The sequence below is a fragment of the Oreochromis niloticus genome, linkage group LG17 (assembly GCF_001858045.2).
Source record: "Oreochromis niloticus isolate F11D_XX linkage group LG17, O_niloticus_UMD_NMBU, whole genome shotgun sequence".
Taxonomy (NCBI): Eukaryota; Metazoa; Chordata; class Actinopteri; order Cichliformes; family Cichlidae; genus Oreochromis; species Oreochromis niloticus.
Genome location: NC_031981.2, coordinates 38165345 through 38185845, shown reverse-complemented (window position 1 = coordinate 38185845; position 20501 = coordinate 38165345). Strand labels below are relative to the sequence as shown.

The following is a 20501-nucleotide window of genomic DNA, read 5'->3' as shown; positions in this document are numbered from 1 at the left end:
TCCAGGCCAGCCGAGAGATATAATCTCTCCAGCATGTCCTTGGTCTGCCACGGGGCCTCCTCCGGGTGAGACATGCTTGGAACACCTCACTCAGGAGGTGCCCAGGGGGCATCCTTGTCAGATGCCCGAACCACCTCAACTGGTTCCCTTTAATGAGGAGGAACAGCGGCTCTACTCTGAGCCCCTCCCGGATGGCCGAACCTCTCACCCTATCTCTAAGGGAGAGGCAAGCCACCCTTCAAAGGAAGCTCTTTTCCGCCGCTTGTATCTGCGATCTCGTTCTTTCGGTCACTACCCACAGCTCATGACCATAGGTGAAGGTGGGGACGTAGATCAATCGGTAAATTGAGCGTTTTGCTTTTACGTTCAGCTCTCTCTTCACCACGACGGACCGGTGCAGCATCTACATCACTGCAGCTGCAGCACCAATCTGTCTGTCGATCTCCAGCTCCCTTCTCCCAACACTCGTGAACAAGACTCCAAGATACCCCATGAACTCCTCTACTTGGGGCAGGAACTCATCCCCAACCCGGAATGGGCACTCCAACCTTTTCCGGCTAAGAACCATGGCCTCAGATTTGGAGATGCTGATCCTCGTTCCCGCTGCTTCACACTCGTCTAAGAACTATTCCATTGCGAGCTGGAGGCCATCACCTGATGAAGCCAACAGCACCACATAATCTGAGATGAGATTCTGAGGCCACCTAAGTAAAAGCCCTTTGCCACTTGGCTGTGCCTACAAATCCTGTCAATAAAAATTATGAACAGAATCTGTGACAAAGGGCAGCCCAGGCAGCGCCCATCACCCACTGGGAACGAGTCCGTTATTGCCAGCTAAGCTCTTGCAACTGTTGAATATGGATTGAATGGCCCGTAGCAATGGGCCAGACACCCCATACTCCTGCAGCACCTCCCACAGGACACCCCGAGTTGAATGCCATCTCCAAGTCCACAAAACACATGTAGACTGGTAGGACAAACTCCCATGCGCCCTCAAGTATCCTCGAGAGGATAAAGAGCTGGCCGAGTGTTCCGCGACCAGGACGAAAACCGCATTGTTCCTCCTGTATCCGAGGTTCGACTTATGGACGGACTCTCCTTTCCAGCACCCTGGCATAGACTTTCCCAGGGGGGCTGAGGAGTTTGATCCCCTGTAGTTGGAACACACCCTCCGGTCCCCCTTTCTAAAAATGGGGACCACCACCCCAGTCTGCCAGTCCAGGGGTACCACCCCTGATTTCCACGCAACATTGCAGAGGCGTGTCGGCCAGGACAGCCCTACAACATTTAGAGCTTTCAAGAACTCATGGTGGACCTTATCCACCCCAAGGGCTCTACCACAAAGGAGTTGTTTAACTGCTTCAGTGACCTCACCCCCGGAAATTGGCTAGTCATCCCCCTCATCCCCAGATTCTGCTTTCTCCATGGAAGACGTGCCAGTGGGATTAAGGAAGTCCTCGAAGTATTCTTTCCATGCCAGACAATTTTCTCAGTTGAAGTCAGCAGCGCTCCACCGGTACTATACACAGTACAGGTAGAGCACCACTTTCCACTCCTGAGTCGCCTGACGGTTTACCAGAATCTGTTGGTACCTATCAGCTGCCTCCGAAGTCCAACAGGCTAACCAAGCCTGATAGGACTCCTTCAGCCTGGTGGCTCCCTTCACCTCTGGTGTTCACCATTTCATTCGGGGGTTACCACCACGAGAGGCACCAACCACCTTGCAGCCGCAGCTCAGTGCACCAGCTTCATTAATGGAGATGCTGAACATGATCCATGCGGACTCTCTTTACCCGGGTGTCCAAAACATATGGCCACAGGTCTGGTGATACGATTACAAAATTGATCATCGACCTGCGGCCTAGAGCGTCCTGGTGCCACGTGCACTTATGGACACTCTTATGTTCGAACATGGTGTTCAGTAAGGCCAAACTGTGGTTTGCACAGAAGTCCAATAACAAAACACCACTCGGGTTCATATCAGGGAGGCCATTCCTCCCAATCATGCCCCTCCAGGTCTCACTGTCGTTACCGATGTGAGCATTGAAGTCTCCTATTAGGACAACAGAGTCTCCAGGCGGAACACCTTCCAGCACCCCACCCAGGGACTCTAAACAGGCGGCGTACACTGAGCTGCCACTCGGCGCATAAGCGCAAATGACAGTCAGGACCTTTTCCCTGACCCGTAGGTGCAGGGAACAAACCCACTCATCCACTGGGAAGAACCCCAACGTACAGGCAGCAAGCCGAGGGGATATTAGAATACCCACGCCAGCCCGCCGCCTCTCGCCAGGGGCAACTCCAGACTGAGACAGAGGCCAGCCCCTGTCCAGAAGACTGATTCCAGAGCTCAAGCAGTGCGTTGAGGTGAGCCCAACTATATCTAGCCAGTACCTCTCAACCTCATGCACCTCCATGTCCCAGTTGCCAGTCTGGGTAGCCGGGGATCAGTCCGCCAGGGCTTCCGCTCCTGGCCGCCGCCCGGCACACAATGCACCCGACCCCTACGGCACCCATCCTGCAGGAGGATGGGCCCATGTCCTGGCTCCTGGAATTGAACCAGTACCTATTCATTCAGTAGATAATCTTCAGTAATTTTTACCTGTGCCTCAACAAGTTTTTTAAAAAGGCTCTGGAGATGATCAGAGTTTGATGCAAAAGAGTGTTATTCAGTAAACCAGTCTTGTGAGCAAAAGACCCATTTTCAGGCAAATTTGACCAATTTTAAATCACGTTAAGGATTATTGTGGGCTGGTTACAAGAACTTTTGATCACATCACACCTGCCATACAACAGCTGAACTGGTGCAATGCAGTGTCAAGCTTTCCAAGCTTCTTTCAGCTTTTGAAATTTTCTACTTTCATGCATTTGATAAGTTTAAGTTAAACAAAACAAAATTATTATCCCCTGCTGATTTGTCCTGTAGGTTTTTGATCAACTTAATTGTACATGTAATGTTCTGCAAATCACTAGTGAAGTACATTTATATTGATCTATTGGAGAATGTAAACAGTAGATTTAAAAACCCATTTATTTAAGTAAGAGTAGAACACTCAATCGACCAGATGTTTTATGAAATCAACATTAGAAAAATAAAGCAATACATTTGTACGAATTTTACTTGGGTTTGATAGCTACAGACAGGTTAAGGAAAGACTTTGTTTTGGTCTTTTAATTTAAGTTAAAAACACACACAATTATTTGTTTTACTCCTTACCAGGTCAGTCAGAGGTGAGCAGCAGCAGTGGGGAGCCTGAACCTTCTGGCTATTACTACCAGGGTGTATGGCGAGCTCTAGATGGCACCACAGTTCATCAGTTCAACACTTCCTCAGCCATCACTCAGTGTCTGAAAGGAAAGGTGATCCATATGTATGGAGACTCCACAATGAGGCAGTGGTTTGAGTACCTTAATGCATCACTACCAGGTAGCATGTCTGCAAACCCTTCTGGAAACCAACATTATGTTATTCACACTATTTTATTTATGTATGTTGACTTATTCCCTTTGGAATTCTTTTAGATCTAAAGGAGTTTAACCTGCATAGCCCCAAGTCTATCGGACCTTTAATGGCCCTGGACTATGCAAACAATATCTTTGTGACACACCGCGCCCACGGTCCTCCTCTGCGTACTGTCAATGTCCCATCCGTGGAGCTGCATTATATTGCCAATGAGTTGGACAATGTGGTTGGAGGTAGTAACACTGTAGTAGTTTTTGGCATCTGGGCACACTTTGACAATTTCCCTATTGAGTTCTACATCCGCCGACTGATGTCCATCCGCAGGGCAGTGGTAAGGCTACTGTCCAGGGCTCCAGGCACTGTGGTTGTCATTCGGACTGGAAATCCCAAATCTTTTACACCCTCTGGTGCATTTGTCAACAGCGACTGGTACACTTTTCAGCGGCTAAAGGTACTCAAGGCTGTGTTCAAAGGCTTGAATGTCCATCTGGTCCATTCCTGGGAGATGGTTCTGGCCCATCACCTACCACACAACATGCACCCACAACCTCCAATTATCAAGAACATGATTAATGTTCTTTTATCCTACATATGTCCTCAAAAGGTTGAATAGATGTGTTTCAGCAGTCCATGCAGACACATCTCATATATAATATGTCTGCTTCAACTTCACAGGAGCAGTTTATGGAGGCACATCATCTTAATAACTTTTTTGTTATTACAACAAAAATAAAATTGAAAAAGGGGGGGGGGTGTAAAGCTGACATATTCCAATGTTTTCTAAAGAGGGGAAGCACCTGACAATTTATGCTGTCTCTAAGTCTGATTTTATGTAATTATATTTGAGCAGGTCAACCAATTACATCAGTCAGTCTTTCACAGGCTGTGGGCAATCAACATAACTCTGGTGCTGTCCATCTAGCTGGTTATTATAGTTGACTGCCAGCCTTCAATTTGTTTCTTGACTTTGCAAATTTTTGTAATTCCTTGGTTGAAAATACCTTGAACACTTTCTTGTTTTGTTTTTACATTGGACATTGCTTGGAAAACCAAAGTGAAGTTTTTTCCCGTTCACTGAACTAGCTAATTTATATTTGAAAAGTATTTGAAAAGGGTCCTGTGACTGTGGTGCATGCATCATTTGTGGGATTTGATTTGAGTTAATGAGTTAAAAAGTACACATATACATACTGATTATTGTTTCACTAGCTTGTCACTTATTAGCAGACCTGAAGTTAAATAAATAAAAATGATTTTGAAAAAAAATAAAATAAAAAAATTTCATTTTATTTTTGTTTTATTTTCAAAGGGCTGTGAGTGCTATTAGCACTTTGCCCACCAATAAAGGGCACTGGGAGGTACCACACAGGAGCATCAGTTTTGCAGTTAACCTAACAGAAGTAACAAATGCAGTAGCTGCTACCCACTCCTACCCACTCATGAGCGGAGGCCCTGGTAGACCGATCCCCGCCTACCAAGACTGGCAATTGAGACATGGAATGTAAGCTCTCTGATAGGGAAGGAGCCTAAGTATCCTAGTATCCCCTCAGCTTGCTGCCTGTACGTTGGAGTTTCTCCCAGTGGACGAGAGGGTTTGTTCCCTGCCCCTTCGTGTTAGGGAACGGGACCTGACCGTCGTCTGCGCTTATGCGCCGAGTGGTGGTTCACAGTATCCAGCCTTCTTTGAGTCCCTGGGTGGGGTGCTGGAGGGTGCTCCGCCTGGGGACTCTGTTTTCCTACTGGGACACTTAAATGCTCACATCGGTAACGACAGTGAGACCTGGAGGGGCGTGATTGGGAGGAACAGCCTCCCTGATCTGAACCCGAGCAGTGTTTTGTTGCTCGAAAAACCACAGTTTGGCCATAATGAACACCATGTTTGAACATAAGAGTGCCCATAAGTGCACGCGCACCAGGACATTGACCTGCGTCAATCCATCATTGACGCAGGTGAATGATGGATTTTGTAATTGTATCACCAGACCTGCGGCCATATGTTCTGGACACTCACCTAAACATATAGTGAAGGTGTGCTGGGAACACCTAGCAGAGGTCCTAGTCTGCAAGCTCTTCAATGCACACCTCCAGCAGAGCTTCAACAGCATTCCAAGGGAGACTGGGAACACTGATTCCGAATGGACCATATTTAGCACCTCCATTGCCAAAGCCATTGCACTGAAGAAGGAGTCCTATCGGGCTTGGCTAGCCTGTGGGACATTGGAGGCAGCTGATAGGTACCGACAGGCCAAGCGGAATGCACCTCAGGCATTGGCTGAAGCAAAAACTCGGGTGTGGGAGGAGTTCGGAGAGGCCATGGAAAAAGACTTTTGGACTGCCTCGAAGAGATTCTGGCAAACCGTCAGGCAACTCAGGAGGGGAAAGCAGTGTTCTACCTGTACTGTGTATAGTGGCGGTGGAGTGCTGCTGACTTTGACTGAGAAAACTGTCTGGCGCTGGGAGGAATACTTCGAAGACCTCCTTAATCCCACTGGTACATCTTCCGTGGAGGAAGCAGAGTCTGGGGATGAGGGGGATGACTCGACAATCTCTGGCAGCGAGGTCACTGAGGCAGTTAAACAACTCCTTGGTGGCAGAGCCCCTGGCGTGGAAGAGGTCCACCCTGAGTTCCTGAAGGCTCTGGCTGTTGTAGGGCTGTCCTGGTTGACACGCCTCTACAATGTTGCATGGAGATCAGGGGCGGCACCTCTGGATTGGCAGACAGGGGTGGTGGTTCCCTTTAAGAAAGGGGACCGGAGGGTGTGTTCCAACCACAGGGGGCTCACACTCCTCAGCCCCCCTGGGAAGGTCTATGTCAGGGTGTTGGAAAGGAGAGTCCATCCATTAGTCGAACCTCGGATACAGGAGGAACAATCCGGTTTCTGTCCTGGTCGTGGAATACTGGGCCTTTATCCTCTCAAGGATACTTGAGGGTGCATGGACGTTTTCCCAACCAGTCTACATGAGTTTTGTGGACTTTGAGGGACACATTCAATTCAATTCAATTCAATTCAATTCAGTTCAATTCAATTCAATTTTATTTATATAGCGCCAAATCACAACAAAAGTCGCCTCAAGGCGCTTCATAGGTACAGAGAAAAACCCAACAATCATATGACCCCCTATGAGCAAGCACTTTGGCGACAGTGGGAAGGAAAAACTCCCTTTTAAAAAGAAGAAACCTCTGGCAGAACCAGGCTCAGGGAGGGGCGGCCATCTGCTGCGACCGGTTGGGGTGAGAGAAGGAAAACAGGATGAAAGACATGCTGTGGAAGAGAGGCAGACATTAATAACAGATATGATTCAATGCAGAGAGGTCTATCCGGTTGTTCAGTCTGACGTCACTGGCCGTGTCTGGGCCTAAACTCCGCTGCAGGTCCATATATCAAACGATCACTGTGGCATTACTGAGAGTTGAAAAACTGTCTAAAGTCTTTCATCTTTAATAAAATCATCAGTGTTCTGCTCTACCAGGTGTAACAATTGAGTTTAACATCCAGGCATCCATGAAAATGGAATTTATGACATTTAACGGCGTTAGAAGTTAGCAGGAAGTTAGCTCGCTAGCTTCTATCTAAATACAATATAGCATGTCCTGACTGCGGGGTTTTGGAAACAAATTCAAACATACAGCTCTGCTATCACTTCCAACATAAATGAAGACAGAAAACTAAACAGCAGTGACGTTTGTAGGGTTACTGAAGTTTGGCTAGCTGGTATATAATGATGTGCTATGTGACCGCTAGCGACACAGCTATGTTAGCATAATATAACATCCAATATTGAGTTAGCAGGATGCCACACACACCGAGCCGACAGGCTAGCAGATGACTCCGGCAAGACCAGAGGTGGAGGTTTGTGCATTTATATTAACAATGCTTGGTGCATGAACTCCACTACTACTGAGAGTCACTGCTCACCTAATGCGGAGTTTTTAATGGTCAAATGCAGACCTTATTATCTCCCCAGAGAGCTCACTTCGATCATACTCACTGCAGAATATATCCCCCCCGACGCTAATGCTAGGTTGGCCATGAAAGAACTTTCTGCAGCCATTAACAAACACCAGAATAAACACCCCGAGGCTGCTTTTATTGTTGCTGGCGACTTCAACCACACCAACTTAAAGACAGTCCCCAGATTCCACCAACATGTCTCCTGCCACACCAGAGGAGACAAGACTTTAGACCATGTTTATTCCAACTTGGCTGGAGCCTACAAAGCAACACCCCTCCCCCACATTGGACAATCAGACCATCTCTCCCTGTTCCTCACACCTAGGTATTCACCACTCATCCAACGTGTGAAACCTGCTGTGAGGACAATTAAAGTGTGGCCAGAGGGGACAGACGCAGTGCTCCAGGACAGATTTAAAAACACAGACTGGAATATGTTCACCCACACAGACCTGGACCAGTACGCCTCATCTGTACTGGATCTGTACGGATCACCATGTACCCCAACCAGAAGCCTTGGATGAACTGGGATGTTCGTCTCCTCCTGAAGGCCCGCAACACTACTTTTAGGTCAGGAGATGCACACGCCTACAGTACAGCCAGGGCTAATCTAAAGAAGGGCATCAAAAAAGCCAAACACCATTACAAAAAGAAGGTAGAAGAACACTTCTCCAACTCCAACCCCCGACGCATGTGGCAAGGACTCCAGACCATTACAGACTACAGGACCACCAAAACCTCCCCCGCATCCTCTGATGTCTCCTTCCTCAACGAGCTCAACAACTTTTATGCTCGTTTTGAGCGAGGGAACCCCACAACCACAACCAAAACAGACATGACGCCAGACCACCAACCTCTGACTCTCTCCCCCACCAATGTAGGAGTGGTGCTGAGCAGGATCAATGTCCACAAGGCTGCAGGTCCTGATGGCATCCCCGGGCGTGTTCTCAGAGCTTTTTCTGGGGAGCTTGCAGGAGTGCTCACAGACATATTCAATCTGTCCTTGGCCCACGCTGTGGTACCGGCCTGCTTCAAATCCACCTCCATCGTCCCGGTACCCAAAAACTCCAACCGATCTAGCCTCAATGACTACCGCCCAGTAGCACTCACCCCCATCATCACTAAGTGCTTAGAGCAGCTGGTCTTAGCACACTTCAAATCCTGTCTCCCCCCCACCCTGGACCCCCACCGATTTGCATACCGCCAGAACAGGAGCACAGAGGATGCAGTCTCCATCGCACTGCACTCTGTCCTCTCACACCTGGACAACAACACCACCTACGCCAGAATGCTGTTTATAGACTTCAGTTCAGCATTCAATACAATCCACCCCTCACAACTCATCAGGAAACTGACAGACCTGGGCATCAGTTCCCTCATCTGCAAATGGTTACTGGACTTCCTGACCAACCGCCCTCAACATGTCCGACTGGATAACCGCTGCTCATCAACAATCACAATGAACACCGGTGTACCACAAGGCTGTGTGATGAGCCCTTTCCTCTACTCCCTCTTCACCCACGACTGCAGACCTGCTGATGGTTCCAACACCATCATTAAGTTTGCAGATGACACCACGGTGATTGGCCTCATCAGCGACAACGATGAGACCGCCTACAGGGAGGAGGTGGATCATCTGGCTGAGTGGTGCGACACAAACAACCTGCTGCTTAACACCGAGAAGACTAAGGAGCTCATCGTGGACTACAGGAGGAATGCTGACCCACATCCACCCATCCACATTAAGGGGACGGCTGTGGAGCGTGTGAGCAGCTTCAAGTTCCTGGGAGTCCACATCTCCGAGGATCTCACCTGGACAACTAACTGCTCCAAGCTGGTCAAGAAGGCTCACCAGTGCCTCTTCTTCTTGAGGACTCTGAGGAAGAACCACCTGTCCTCAGACATCCTGGTGAACTTCTATTGCTGCACCATCGACAGCATCCTGACCAACTGTATAACAGTCTGGTACTGGAACTGCTCTGCCTCGGACCGGAAGGCGTTGCAGAGGGTCGTGAAAACTGCCCAGCGCATCGCCGGAGCACCACTTCCTGCCATAAAGGACATCTACAGGAAGCGGTGTCTGAAAAGGGCTGGGAAAATCATCAGAGACCCCAGTCACCCATCACATGGACTCTTCACCCTCCTGCCCTCTGGGAGGCACTACAGGAGCCTCCGGACTAAGACCACCAGGTACCGGAACAGCTTCTTCCCCACAGCTGTCAGACTCCCGAACTCTGCCTCCTGACATCTGACTCACGTTAAACTCATGGACTGAACATACACACACCCACAACCACTAGCACTTTACCACTACTGTATAGTTCTGTGTAAATATCATTCTGTACATACGATAATTTTTAATCCTACAACTGTTTATAACTTGCATAGTTCACATTTCTGTATAACTGTATATCTCAGATTTCTGTATAGTTTTTATTTCATATTTATATCCTGTTCATAGCCTGTACATAGCTTGTACTCACTACAGCCTGTACATACTTCTAGTTATAGAATATTCATAACATACTTCACACCGTGTACATTATAACATACCATAATAGACCCATTTCTGTAATATACTTACACATCTATATTATTGCTAATATATATTGTAATATATCTATATCACGGCTAAAGCACTTTCTGGATGGATGCAAACTGCATTTCGTTGCCCTGTACCTGTGCATGTGCAATGACAATAAAGTTGAATTCTATTCTATTCTATTCTATTCTATTCTATTCTATTCTATAAACAAGCTAACTTTTTTTCCACTCGATAAAAGTTAACGTGAGTGTTCTCGGTGGTCAGGAACAAATGTAATCGCATGGCAGGATGCTGTAAAAGGACTAAACTTCAGCCAGGAGAACAAGTGAGATAATCCATCCACAATACGAGGTTAGTCATTCATATACTGCTGCATGGGCTGTGCTGTAGTTACATCGTAAGGTTTTAAAAACTGAGCTTAAATAAATGATTAGCGGTAATAAAAGCCGAGCGAGGTCAACAGCGATCACTGACTGTTTTTAGGAGCTTTTTGAGATTAAATAGAAGAAAATACAAAACATTAAACATGTTAACAACACAAAAGCCATATTAAACGCAGACTGCTTTAGGCCCGGAAGTAGGATTCGTCACGTCATCACTGAACAACCGGATTAACAGGGTGTTTGGCCCACTGCTATGGGCCATTTGATCCATATTCAACCATTGCAAGAGCTTGGTCCACATTGCCGGCAATAAGTCGAACTCGTTCCTGGTGGGTGAGGGGCTCCACCAGGGCTGCCCTTTGTCACAGATTCTGTTCATAATTTTTATGGACAGAATTTCTAGGTGTAGCCAAGTGGTGTAAGGCTTTCACATCTCAGAATCTCATGTCTGCTTTTTGCAGATAATGTGGTTCTGTTGGTTTCATCAGGTAATGGCCTCCAGCTCTCGCTGGAACAGTTCACAGTCGAGTGTGAAGTGGTGGGAATGAGAATCAGCACCTCCAAATCTGAGGCCATGATCCCCTGCCGGAAAAGGGTGGAGTGCCCACTCTGGGTCAGGGACGAGTACCTGCCCCAAGTAGAGGAGTTTAAGTATCTTGGGGTCTTGTTCACGAGTGATAGGAGAAGGGAGCGGGAGATCGACAGACGAATTGGTGCTGCGGCTGCAGCGATGCGTCATTTGTCATTTGTGCCAGTCATTTGTGGTGAAGAGACAGCTGAGTGTAAAAGCAAAACTCTCAATTTACTGGTCGATCTATATCCCTATCCTCACCCATGATCACGAGCTGTGGGTAGTGATCGAAAGAACGAGATCGCAGATACAAGCGGCAGAAATGGGCTTGCTTTGAAGGATGAATTTGCCTCTCCCTTAGAGATAGGGTGAGAAGTTCAGCCATCCAGGAGGGGCTCAGAGTAGAGCCGCTGGTCCTCATCATCAAAAGGAGCCAGTTGAGGTGGTTCGGGCATCTGACAAGGTTGCCTCCAGGGCGCCTCTTGGGTGAGGTATTCCGGGTATGTCCCACCGGGAAGAGGGCCAGGGGCTGACATGCTGGAGAGATTATATCTCTCGGCCGGCCTGGACAAGCTGGAGGAGGTGGCTGGGGAGAGGGAGGTCTGGGCTTATCTGTTTAGGCTGCTGCCCCCGCAACCCAGCCCTGGATAAGCGGAAGAAGATGGATGGAAGGTTTGAGTTTGTAGACTATATGCATATAAGGAAACCTTGTCCTTTTGCAGGATTTTTTACATATTGTCAGATTTGTTGTGCAACTAAATTTGGTTTTCAGGCTCCATAAAGATTCACCTTAGTTACTGATTTCTTGATTTCTTTGTGATTAGAGTGATATTTTCTCTAGAGAAGTATGTATACAGCCATCCTAGCTATTAAATGTAGATCATGTTAAGGTTCAAATATTGAGGCGGAATCCAAAAATAATAACCACTGATCCGGGCTGGTGCAATTAGACGGAGATTTTAATGTACACACATGCGGAGTCCAACACTGTGCAGATTCAGCGTTGAACTATCTTACAATAGTCAGAACAAAGACTTTATAGGGTTGGGGATGATACTGCTCCCCCCCCTTCTGTTGCCAATACAGCATACGTCACTCCAAAACCACAACCGTTCTGTTGACAACTTTGAACACAGTTTTTAAAAAGAACATTGTCCTCGGCTCGAACCCAGGTGCTTCCTGTCACCATCCTGCCCAGGCTTATCTTCTGGAACATCAGGTCCACGTTCTGCACAAACCGTCACTCATGCAGGCACAACTTTGCAGTCGCAAGCAAAACATAATTAACCTCTTACCTATATAAATGAGTCTATCTAATATGTGTGTGTATGTGGGTGTATGTCTGTCTGTGCGTGCACAGAGTGTGCATCTGTTCTCTGCACCTTAGTTGATCTCAACTTAGGCAACCAGGCTAAGGCCATCCTGTGTGTAATGATCTTAACTTCTATGTAAGATGTATAAAACAAATGTTTCAATCTAATACAACTACTTAAAACTTAATCAAAGCTTAATCAGAAATATAAATGCATCAAAGATGATAATAGCATCATCCAAACTGCTCCTCAGAATTACTTGCACTGAGACTGTGCTTTCGGTTTCACTTCTGCAGAAGCATGCAGTTTCCTGTCTTATTTTGAGGATACTCAGCGTTTGGCCTTTTTCTTTCACAATGCAGTCTGCCCATAAACTTTTAAGATTATAGATTCAAAGGCATTTCGGGTTATAGATTCAACTCAACAGTTTGAAGTGGTTATAACTGGACCTGTAATAAAGGCTGATATGATACCAATATGTTTGAACATTTAAATGCAATATCAATATTAATAATTAATGGAACGATAATACTGATTATAAAAAATAGCAGCAGAAATAGCAGCAAAATATCCTTTTAATCTCTACATTCCCTCTCTTGTGGTGGCCCTCGAAGAGGGTCACCACACCACTTATATCATTGCTCTGACCCTCTCTAGAAATGCCAGCTCCCCCCTAAGAACCCTCCATGGGTAACATTAGGTTCTTCCTCGGTCCCTCTCTCGTGGAAATCAGGCCTCCTATAAAGGAAACAAAACAGCTTTTCCTCCTACAGCTCGCCAACTTACTCTGTTCCTCAATTGCTCTCTTTATGTAATGATAAATTCTAATTTATACTTTATCAGACTTAACCAAAATATATAAGCTTTCTCCCTTTTTGCTTCTGTTTTAAACAAAAACTTTGGTCACTTCAACAAGCATTTGTTATTCTGTAACTGCATTTTATATAATAAGACTAATTTAGAGCTGCATGTGTTATCTCAATATTTCACATGTCACACAATTTAGTTACAAGCAAACTCCTATTCCGTTCCTCTTGTCTGTCACTTGTTATTGGGCCAACTCAAATTCAGTTAAAAGCTAAAGGAATTTCAGGCCTTTGGCCTCGCCTATGTTTAAATCATGTGTGTTTGTAAGCGTGAATGCTGTTTATCCTTCTGTTGCTCCAAGTCCCCCGCAATATATCGACTGAGACATCGCGCTCATCGAAGCTTATGACCTTAAATGGACCGAACATCAACTCTGTTAATGAGCACAATCGCAATGTGTAAGAAGAAATCATTTCTACGTATATAATCTCCAATATTATTCATTTGAGTCAGTGACACTTTTAACACTCTCTTAAGAAGCTCTCTCCTCTACTCCCGAAATAAATCTGTTTAATATCTGTTTCTAAAGCCTACATTATAACAACTTATTCTAAAAATCAAAAGAAACCAAACATTTTCTACTCATAAAATCTTCACTAATCTTCCCCGTTATTATTATTATTCCCACAGTTTCCCTCTAAGTTTGGTGTACAACTTCTTATCAACACCAGCAATTTATCTTCTAAACCGAATTCAGTTCATTTTCATCCTTTCTTTAAAAAATAACATTCTCTGCCCCAGTTTTACCATATCTAAATTATCAAACAAAAAACCCCACTAAAATCATCCTAATTTCAAATTAAACCCATTTCAAATTAAACAAATTAAACCTTAAATCCCTCTCTTTTTTGACACATCTCATGTGGCAAAAAACTCAAAATGCTTCACCCAAGCTTAGGAAATTAAAAGGGAAAAAAGGTTAGTCAAACACTTAAGCCATCCTCTTCTCAGGTATTTTGCTCCGGCCCTGAAAACCTGTGTTTAAGGAATAAGGAATAAAATCAATTTAATCATCATATCGGATCTTCTCAAAATCGTTGCTCCATGCAAAGTCTGGATCCTTGGAACTTCCTGGAAACAAAACCTGTACTTTACATTTCATACTCAACTCCCCCTTTATAATCCAGTGTGTGTCATGACAAAAATAAACTTAAACAGAACAGTTATTAATCATGTGTTACCTCAGTTAATGGTAACTTGAGTTTCATCAAACAGTGTTTCCCTTTTAGCATTTTATAATGTAATAACATGGTCTAACCCAAATCAATAAAACAGAAATTCACTCAAAGGAAACATCAGCATCCCCAGAATTAAGTCTTCCACTCCTCCTGTTTGTCAACCTTTTATTTATTTCCCCCCTTGGTCCAATCACTCACATTCACTCACATGTATTCACACATGATATTTTTGCTGATACTGCAGCCCTCTGCGCACGTCATCAGATGCTCCACATCAGCAAAATGAGCTCAATCATTTGTTTTATTTCGTTTTCCTTTTTAGGAAAATAGTTCTCTATACTTTTGACTGGATTGAATTTTGTCAGCGCCGTCAGTTCACTCTCTTCCAGGCCTGCTTAGAACAAAAATGAAAAAGAGGGCTGATTATTAGCTCATCAAAGTACAAAACAAAATCACCTGACAGGTTTTTTCTGAGTGCACTAGTACAAAAATTTTTTTTGGGCCCCTCTCAGACATATCCATGTCTAATCAAACTCCCTCTCTTGAAATAGAAACAACAGCCTCAAAAATCTGAAACAATCTCAAAGTTCACCCGTTCAGTGCAACCTGGACCTCATCACAAGCTGCACCATTCTGCACACAACGATGTCTCAGGCTCAGACTCAGCCTCAGATATAAGCCCATTACAACAACATATCCTCACTAAATTATAAATTTCCTGTCCCAATCTGCACCTCTGAACAGACCTGACCACCGTAATCAATTATCCTGTTACTTTACCCTTATATATTTCGCCAAATAATCCTCAACAGCCACCGCTCTGTCTCTTGAACTGAAAGCCTCCGACACACAGGAAGTGTCTTCGTCACCCCTCACTCCAGCTAATTTGCATACTGAGTCATATCTTAAGAAGTTAACTTGACAAGAGAAATACCTGTTTAAACCTTAACACATTATTGAATTATTTTCATTTTCTTTCTATACTAATCACTTACTTTTATCAATCAGTGCAAAAGCACTCCTAACTCACTCTTTTAAAACTGCTTTAATCTCTTTTCTTCTGTTAATTTCCATAACTCACTCCCCTGTCATATAACCCCTTTGAGTCAACTTCAACCTCAAGCTTTAAGTCTATTTTATTAACCATTCACACGATTCTATCACTCATACAAGTAGCAAGCTGATCTTCATTGCGTATGCTTGTTTTCTTAGCCAGGTTTAATCAATGTCTATGCATTAATCTTCATGAGCTTGTCTTTGTAAGGTTAATGCATTCTCTGTTTGTATGTGTGGTTTTGCATATGTTGCTTTGCAGTATTTCAGACTCCTTGACAATTCTCCAGTTAAACAGTCAGTTTTCTCCTTCCCCGAATTACTAACCCAAATTTTAATTTCCCACTTTAAATGACAGCCCTCCTGGTCTTCAGCCAGGAGTTAGGGCTTGCTTTTCAGGTTCATGGACACATCATGCTGTGAACAATTCAACCAGAAACTTGCCTTAACTTATCCATTGGTGTTAACCTCTAATTTTCTTCCAACTGCTGGATCTGGAGAATTGGTCCAGGTCTGCTTTGCTCCTGAAAATAACAAACTAAGACATTTTCATTATTATCACGAGTGCTTAAACGACCCACTCCTCTCTCTTTCCTGTCACAAATACCAGTTATGTCATGTTTATGTCATGAATATGAATATAAGCGTTTTCCTCGTTGCATTTCATGTTAATTGAGTGTAAGCTGCTTTCTTCGTTGCATGCCATGTGATCATCTTAATTAAGTGTAAGCTGCATCTTCATCGCATCCTATATTGTGCTCTTCATTGCATTTTTATGTATTCATATTTAATTTATGCATCTTTTCACTGAGCTTTAGATGCAAACTATCTCACTTCTGATTCATTTCAAAAATAATTTCACATGTAACAATTTGTGTATGTGTGTTTTCTATTCATTAATATAGTTGTCAGTTATTTTCTTTGATTATTTTAACCTTTTGTATTGTTTATCTCTTTGTTGTGATGTGGTGGACATCCCTAAACAATCATGAGTTCCGGCTTCAATTTTCAATCCAATTCTACCCTATATTCTCTCAGTCAGACTCGTGCAGGTTCACCTCTCACTGGTCCTTCTCCTTCACAATGTCCTGTTCGGGCGTCAAAGCTCCAACAAACACAGGCTCAACTCAGCTGTTGTCTTCTTCTCTGTTTCTTTACAGTCTTTTCTCTTAGGTCAAGTCCCAGCCTGGCAAAATATCACATTCAGTGCCTTCAGTCTTATTTTCATTTGCTCTGTTTTCTTCTCCATTCATCTTTTCAGTCTTCTCTTCCAAGATTGCTCCAAGCTTGGCAAATATGAGAGTCAGTGCCTTCAAGCAGACACATCACACAGTTCTTCACCAGCATGCATGTTGCATCACGTGCTTTCTTTCATACTGCTGGACTCATCAGTCGTCGTCAGTGTTACTGCTTTCGCTTGCACTGCCTTTTGGCTTCAGTTAATTCTTCAAGTCCACGATGTTCTGTCGGTCTTCATCAGGAGATTGACTGTCCTTCGAGTCTCTTCTCAGGGTCAAGGACAAAGTGACAGGTGAAGCTATAAATTTTAGCCAAAAAGTGGCCTGTTTTTCCCAATTGTTTCTCTATCCTTTTTGCCGGTTACTCCAAGTTCCATGTTGAGCGAAGTCCACCTGTATTGGCACACTAAAACATAGAATTAATATTCTTTTCCTTTCTCTCTTTTTTTTTTTTAAACCTCCATTTGCTTCATCTGCCTCGAGTTTAACTCGTCTGTCTCTCTTCTCTGGGTGCGTCACAGTGAGTTTCCCTTTTATGGGCATGCAAAGTTCCTGTCCCAGACACACACACACACATTTCCTGTTTCTGCAGACTCTGTCTCTCTTTGAATTTCACAGTCTACCATCAACCAGTAATTCTACTAAATCTTGATCTAAAAACAATACACCTTCATTTCACTCACACACATTTAAATAGAGCTCTTTCAAACATCAGGACAATTAACACTTCTTCACACACATCACCATTCTTTAGATCAGTTTTGTAGCATCAGTCACACAATAATTTCTTGAGTGGGTGTACCAAGTGTATATACTTATGTGTTTTCAATCAGAAAAATACACTCAACCTCTCATAACATCACTCATGGATTTCTTGAATTAAAAGCACTTTCAAACTTTAAAACATCCTACTTTACATCACAAAAGAAATATATTTCATACACACTTTTAAATATTCTAACCTCTTTCAGACATGAATCGTCTCACACACCCTGCCTTTTCTCTCAAACTTCCACCTTTTCACTCACTCAGACAAATCACGCAGAGTCACTCAAATCAAATACTGACAGCATTCACACGGTTAAAATCCCTCAAAATACGCTTTCATATGAGTATTTTGGACATGGCTTCCATAATCAGAAAGAGCAAGTCAAAAAGAAAAGAAAAAGAAACTGAAACCTCTCATCATCCTCACGGCTGCTCACACCACACACACATAACTAAAAATAAAACACACCACCATTTATTACTCAAGAGAGGTTACTACAGGAAAATATATAGTGGTCTTAGGTGCTGTACAATACACTCAATCTATATATATGTCAAAACTCAGTCAATGACTATACATCCACAGTAATGAATTCAAACTCTATTTATACTCTCGTAATACTCAAAACCAGCCTCTTAATTACAGGCATTTAGCAATATTGGCAAACAATAGTTATAAAGCTCAATACTCTAAACCGAAACCACCCTCTCTGCGCGTCACCGCTGCTCATTTACATTCTCACACACACCATCAGTGCACATCCGGCAGTGCACTGCTGACACAGAGACTTCTCTCACACAAAGATTTCTTATTTTATATTACACAGACGTCTTATAATTACAACTGCACAGATTTTAGGCCTCTTAACTCCTACAAATTTCGATAAATTTAACATAACGGTCCAACCGATCAGTCCCAGACTTTTTGCGACCAATTCACCAGACCAGACTCGAACTGCTCTGTCCAGATTTCTAGCCCTAACTTAATTTACAGGTAGCCAAAAAAGCGCAGATTAGGGGACTTGAACCCCTAGCAATTTTGAAGGTTCCCCAGTTCTTCCCGGCTTGTCGTACCGTACTAACCCATAGTCGCCGCTAGGTCAAGGGTAAACGTCTTTACCCAGGAGGGAGCGTTACCTCCGAGAAAATGCGCTTCTTAACAGACGCCGCTGTCGTTCTAGACAAATTTAGAATAATTTGAAACAACAATCCACACCCAAAACAGGATTCAGATTGAGGCAGATCTCCCGTTGTGGACATAGGGGACTCTAACCCACAAAAATGACCATCACACGTAGACCAAATGACCAACGGGACTTTAACCCACAACAATGACCAAATTCCCTATCATTCTAAGTTCACTTAGCAGTCCAACTGCTTTCTCTTTTCATTCCTTTATTCTCATTACTCAGTACTGTCACTTATACTTCATTATCATTACTTCAACCGGTAAACCTCATGAACACTTCACCAAAATCAAAACAGACCTTCACCAGTAATTTTCAGTGAGTAGACTTTAATTTTGTAATGTCCAATCTGGCACACTTTGGAAAATTCAACAGGTATGTGCCTTACCTTTGTATAAGCCGGCTTGTCTCTCACTTCAGACCACTGACTCGTATCTGCCCGTCTAATCACCACGGACCCGGATCTCTCCATCTACACCAAAATTCCCCTCTCACCGGACGATGCCCCCAAATGTTAAGGTTCAAATATTGAGGCGGAATCCAAAAATAATAACCACTGATCCGGGCTGGTGCAATTAGACGGAGATTTTAATGTACACACATGCGGAGTCCAACACTGTGCAGATTCAGCGTTGAACTATCTTACAATAGTCAGAACAAAGACTTTATAGGGTTGGGGATGATACTGCTCCCCCCCCTTCTGTTGCCAATACAGCATACGTCACTCCAAAACCACAACCGTTCTGTTGACAACTTTGAACACAGTTTTTAAAAAGAACATTGTCCTCGGCTCGAACCCAGGTGCTTCCTGTCACCATCCTGCCCAGGCTTATCTTCTGGAACATCAGGTCCACATTCTGCACAAACCGTCACTCATGCAGGCACAACTTTGCAGTCGCAAGCAAAACATAATTAACCTCTTACCTATATAAATGAGTCTATCTAATATGTGTGTGTATGTGGGTGTATGTCTGTCTGTGCGTGCACAGAGTGTGCATCTGCTCTCTGCATCTTAGTTGATCTCAACTTAGGCAACCAGGCTAAGGCCATCCTGTGTGTAATTATCTTAACTTCTATGTAAGATGTATAAAACAAATGTTTCCATCTAATACAACTACTTAAAACTTAATCAAAGCTTAATCAGAAATATAAATGCATCAAAGATGATAATAGCATCATCCAAACTGCTCCTCAGAATTACTTGCACTGAGACTGTGCTTTCGGTTTCACTTCTGCAGAAGCATGCAGTTTCCTGTCTTATTTTGAGGATACTCAGCGTTAGGCCTTTTTCTTTCACAATGCAGTCTGCCCATAAACTTTTAAGATTATAGATTCAAAGGCATTTCGGGTTATAGATTCAACTCAACAGTTTGAAGTGGTTATAACTGGACCTGTAATAAAGGCTGATATGATACCAATATGTTTGAACATTTAAATGCAATATCAATATTAATAATTAATGGAATGATAATACTGATTATAAAAAATAGCAGCAGAAATAGCAGCAAAATATCCTTTTAATCTCTACAACTGAAGATAGCAGTGAGGATTGATGTAAGAGTAATTGGATTTCAAATAGCTGTAGTAATTAAAATGTCTTTTAAGTCCTTTGTGCTCTCCTGTTTTTACAGTGTTACTTCAGAGTTAAACTGAGTACACACAGTAATCATCACAATATTGTATTCAACAAAATTAAATGCTTTATATTTATATTATTATATTATATTATATTTATATGGGGCGATCGTGGCTCAAGAGTTGGGAGTTCGCCTTGTAATCGGAAGGTTGCAGGTTCGAGCCCCGGCTCGGACAGTCTCGATCGTTGTGTCCTTGGGCAAGACACTGCACCTGTTGCCTACTGGTGGTGGTCAGAGCTCGCCTCTGTCAGTGCGCCCCAGGGTGGCTGTGGCTACAACGTAGCTTGCCATCACCAGTGTGTGAATGGGTGAATGACTGGATATGTAAAGCGCTTTGGGGTCCTT

At 43.9% G+C, this 20501-nt stretch overlaps 1 protein-coding gene across 3 annotated transcripts in view; it reads left to right on the top strand.

Annotated features, from left to right (window-relative positions):
• The window catches only part of LOC102078807 (NXPE family member 3-like), a 56483-nt gene extending 51351 nt beyond the window's left edge, over window positions 1-5132 (top strand). For all 3 annotated transcript variants that reach the window (XM_019347224.2, XM_019347226.2, XM_019347225.2), the window contains 2 exons: window positions 3221-3427; window positions 3523-5132. In XM_019347224.2, the coding sequence (XP_019202769.1) occupies window positions 3221-3427; window positions 3523-4076 (761 nt within the window). In that variant the 3' untranslated portion in view covers window positions 4077-5132. The remainder of the gene's footprint in view (window positions 1-3220; window positions 3428-3522) is intronic.
• Window positions 5133-20501: the final 15369 nt, after the last annotated feature.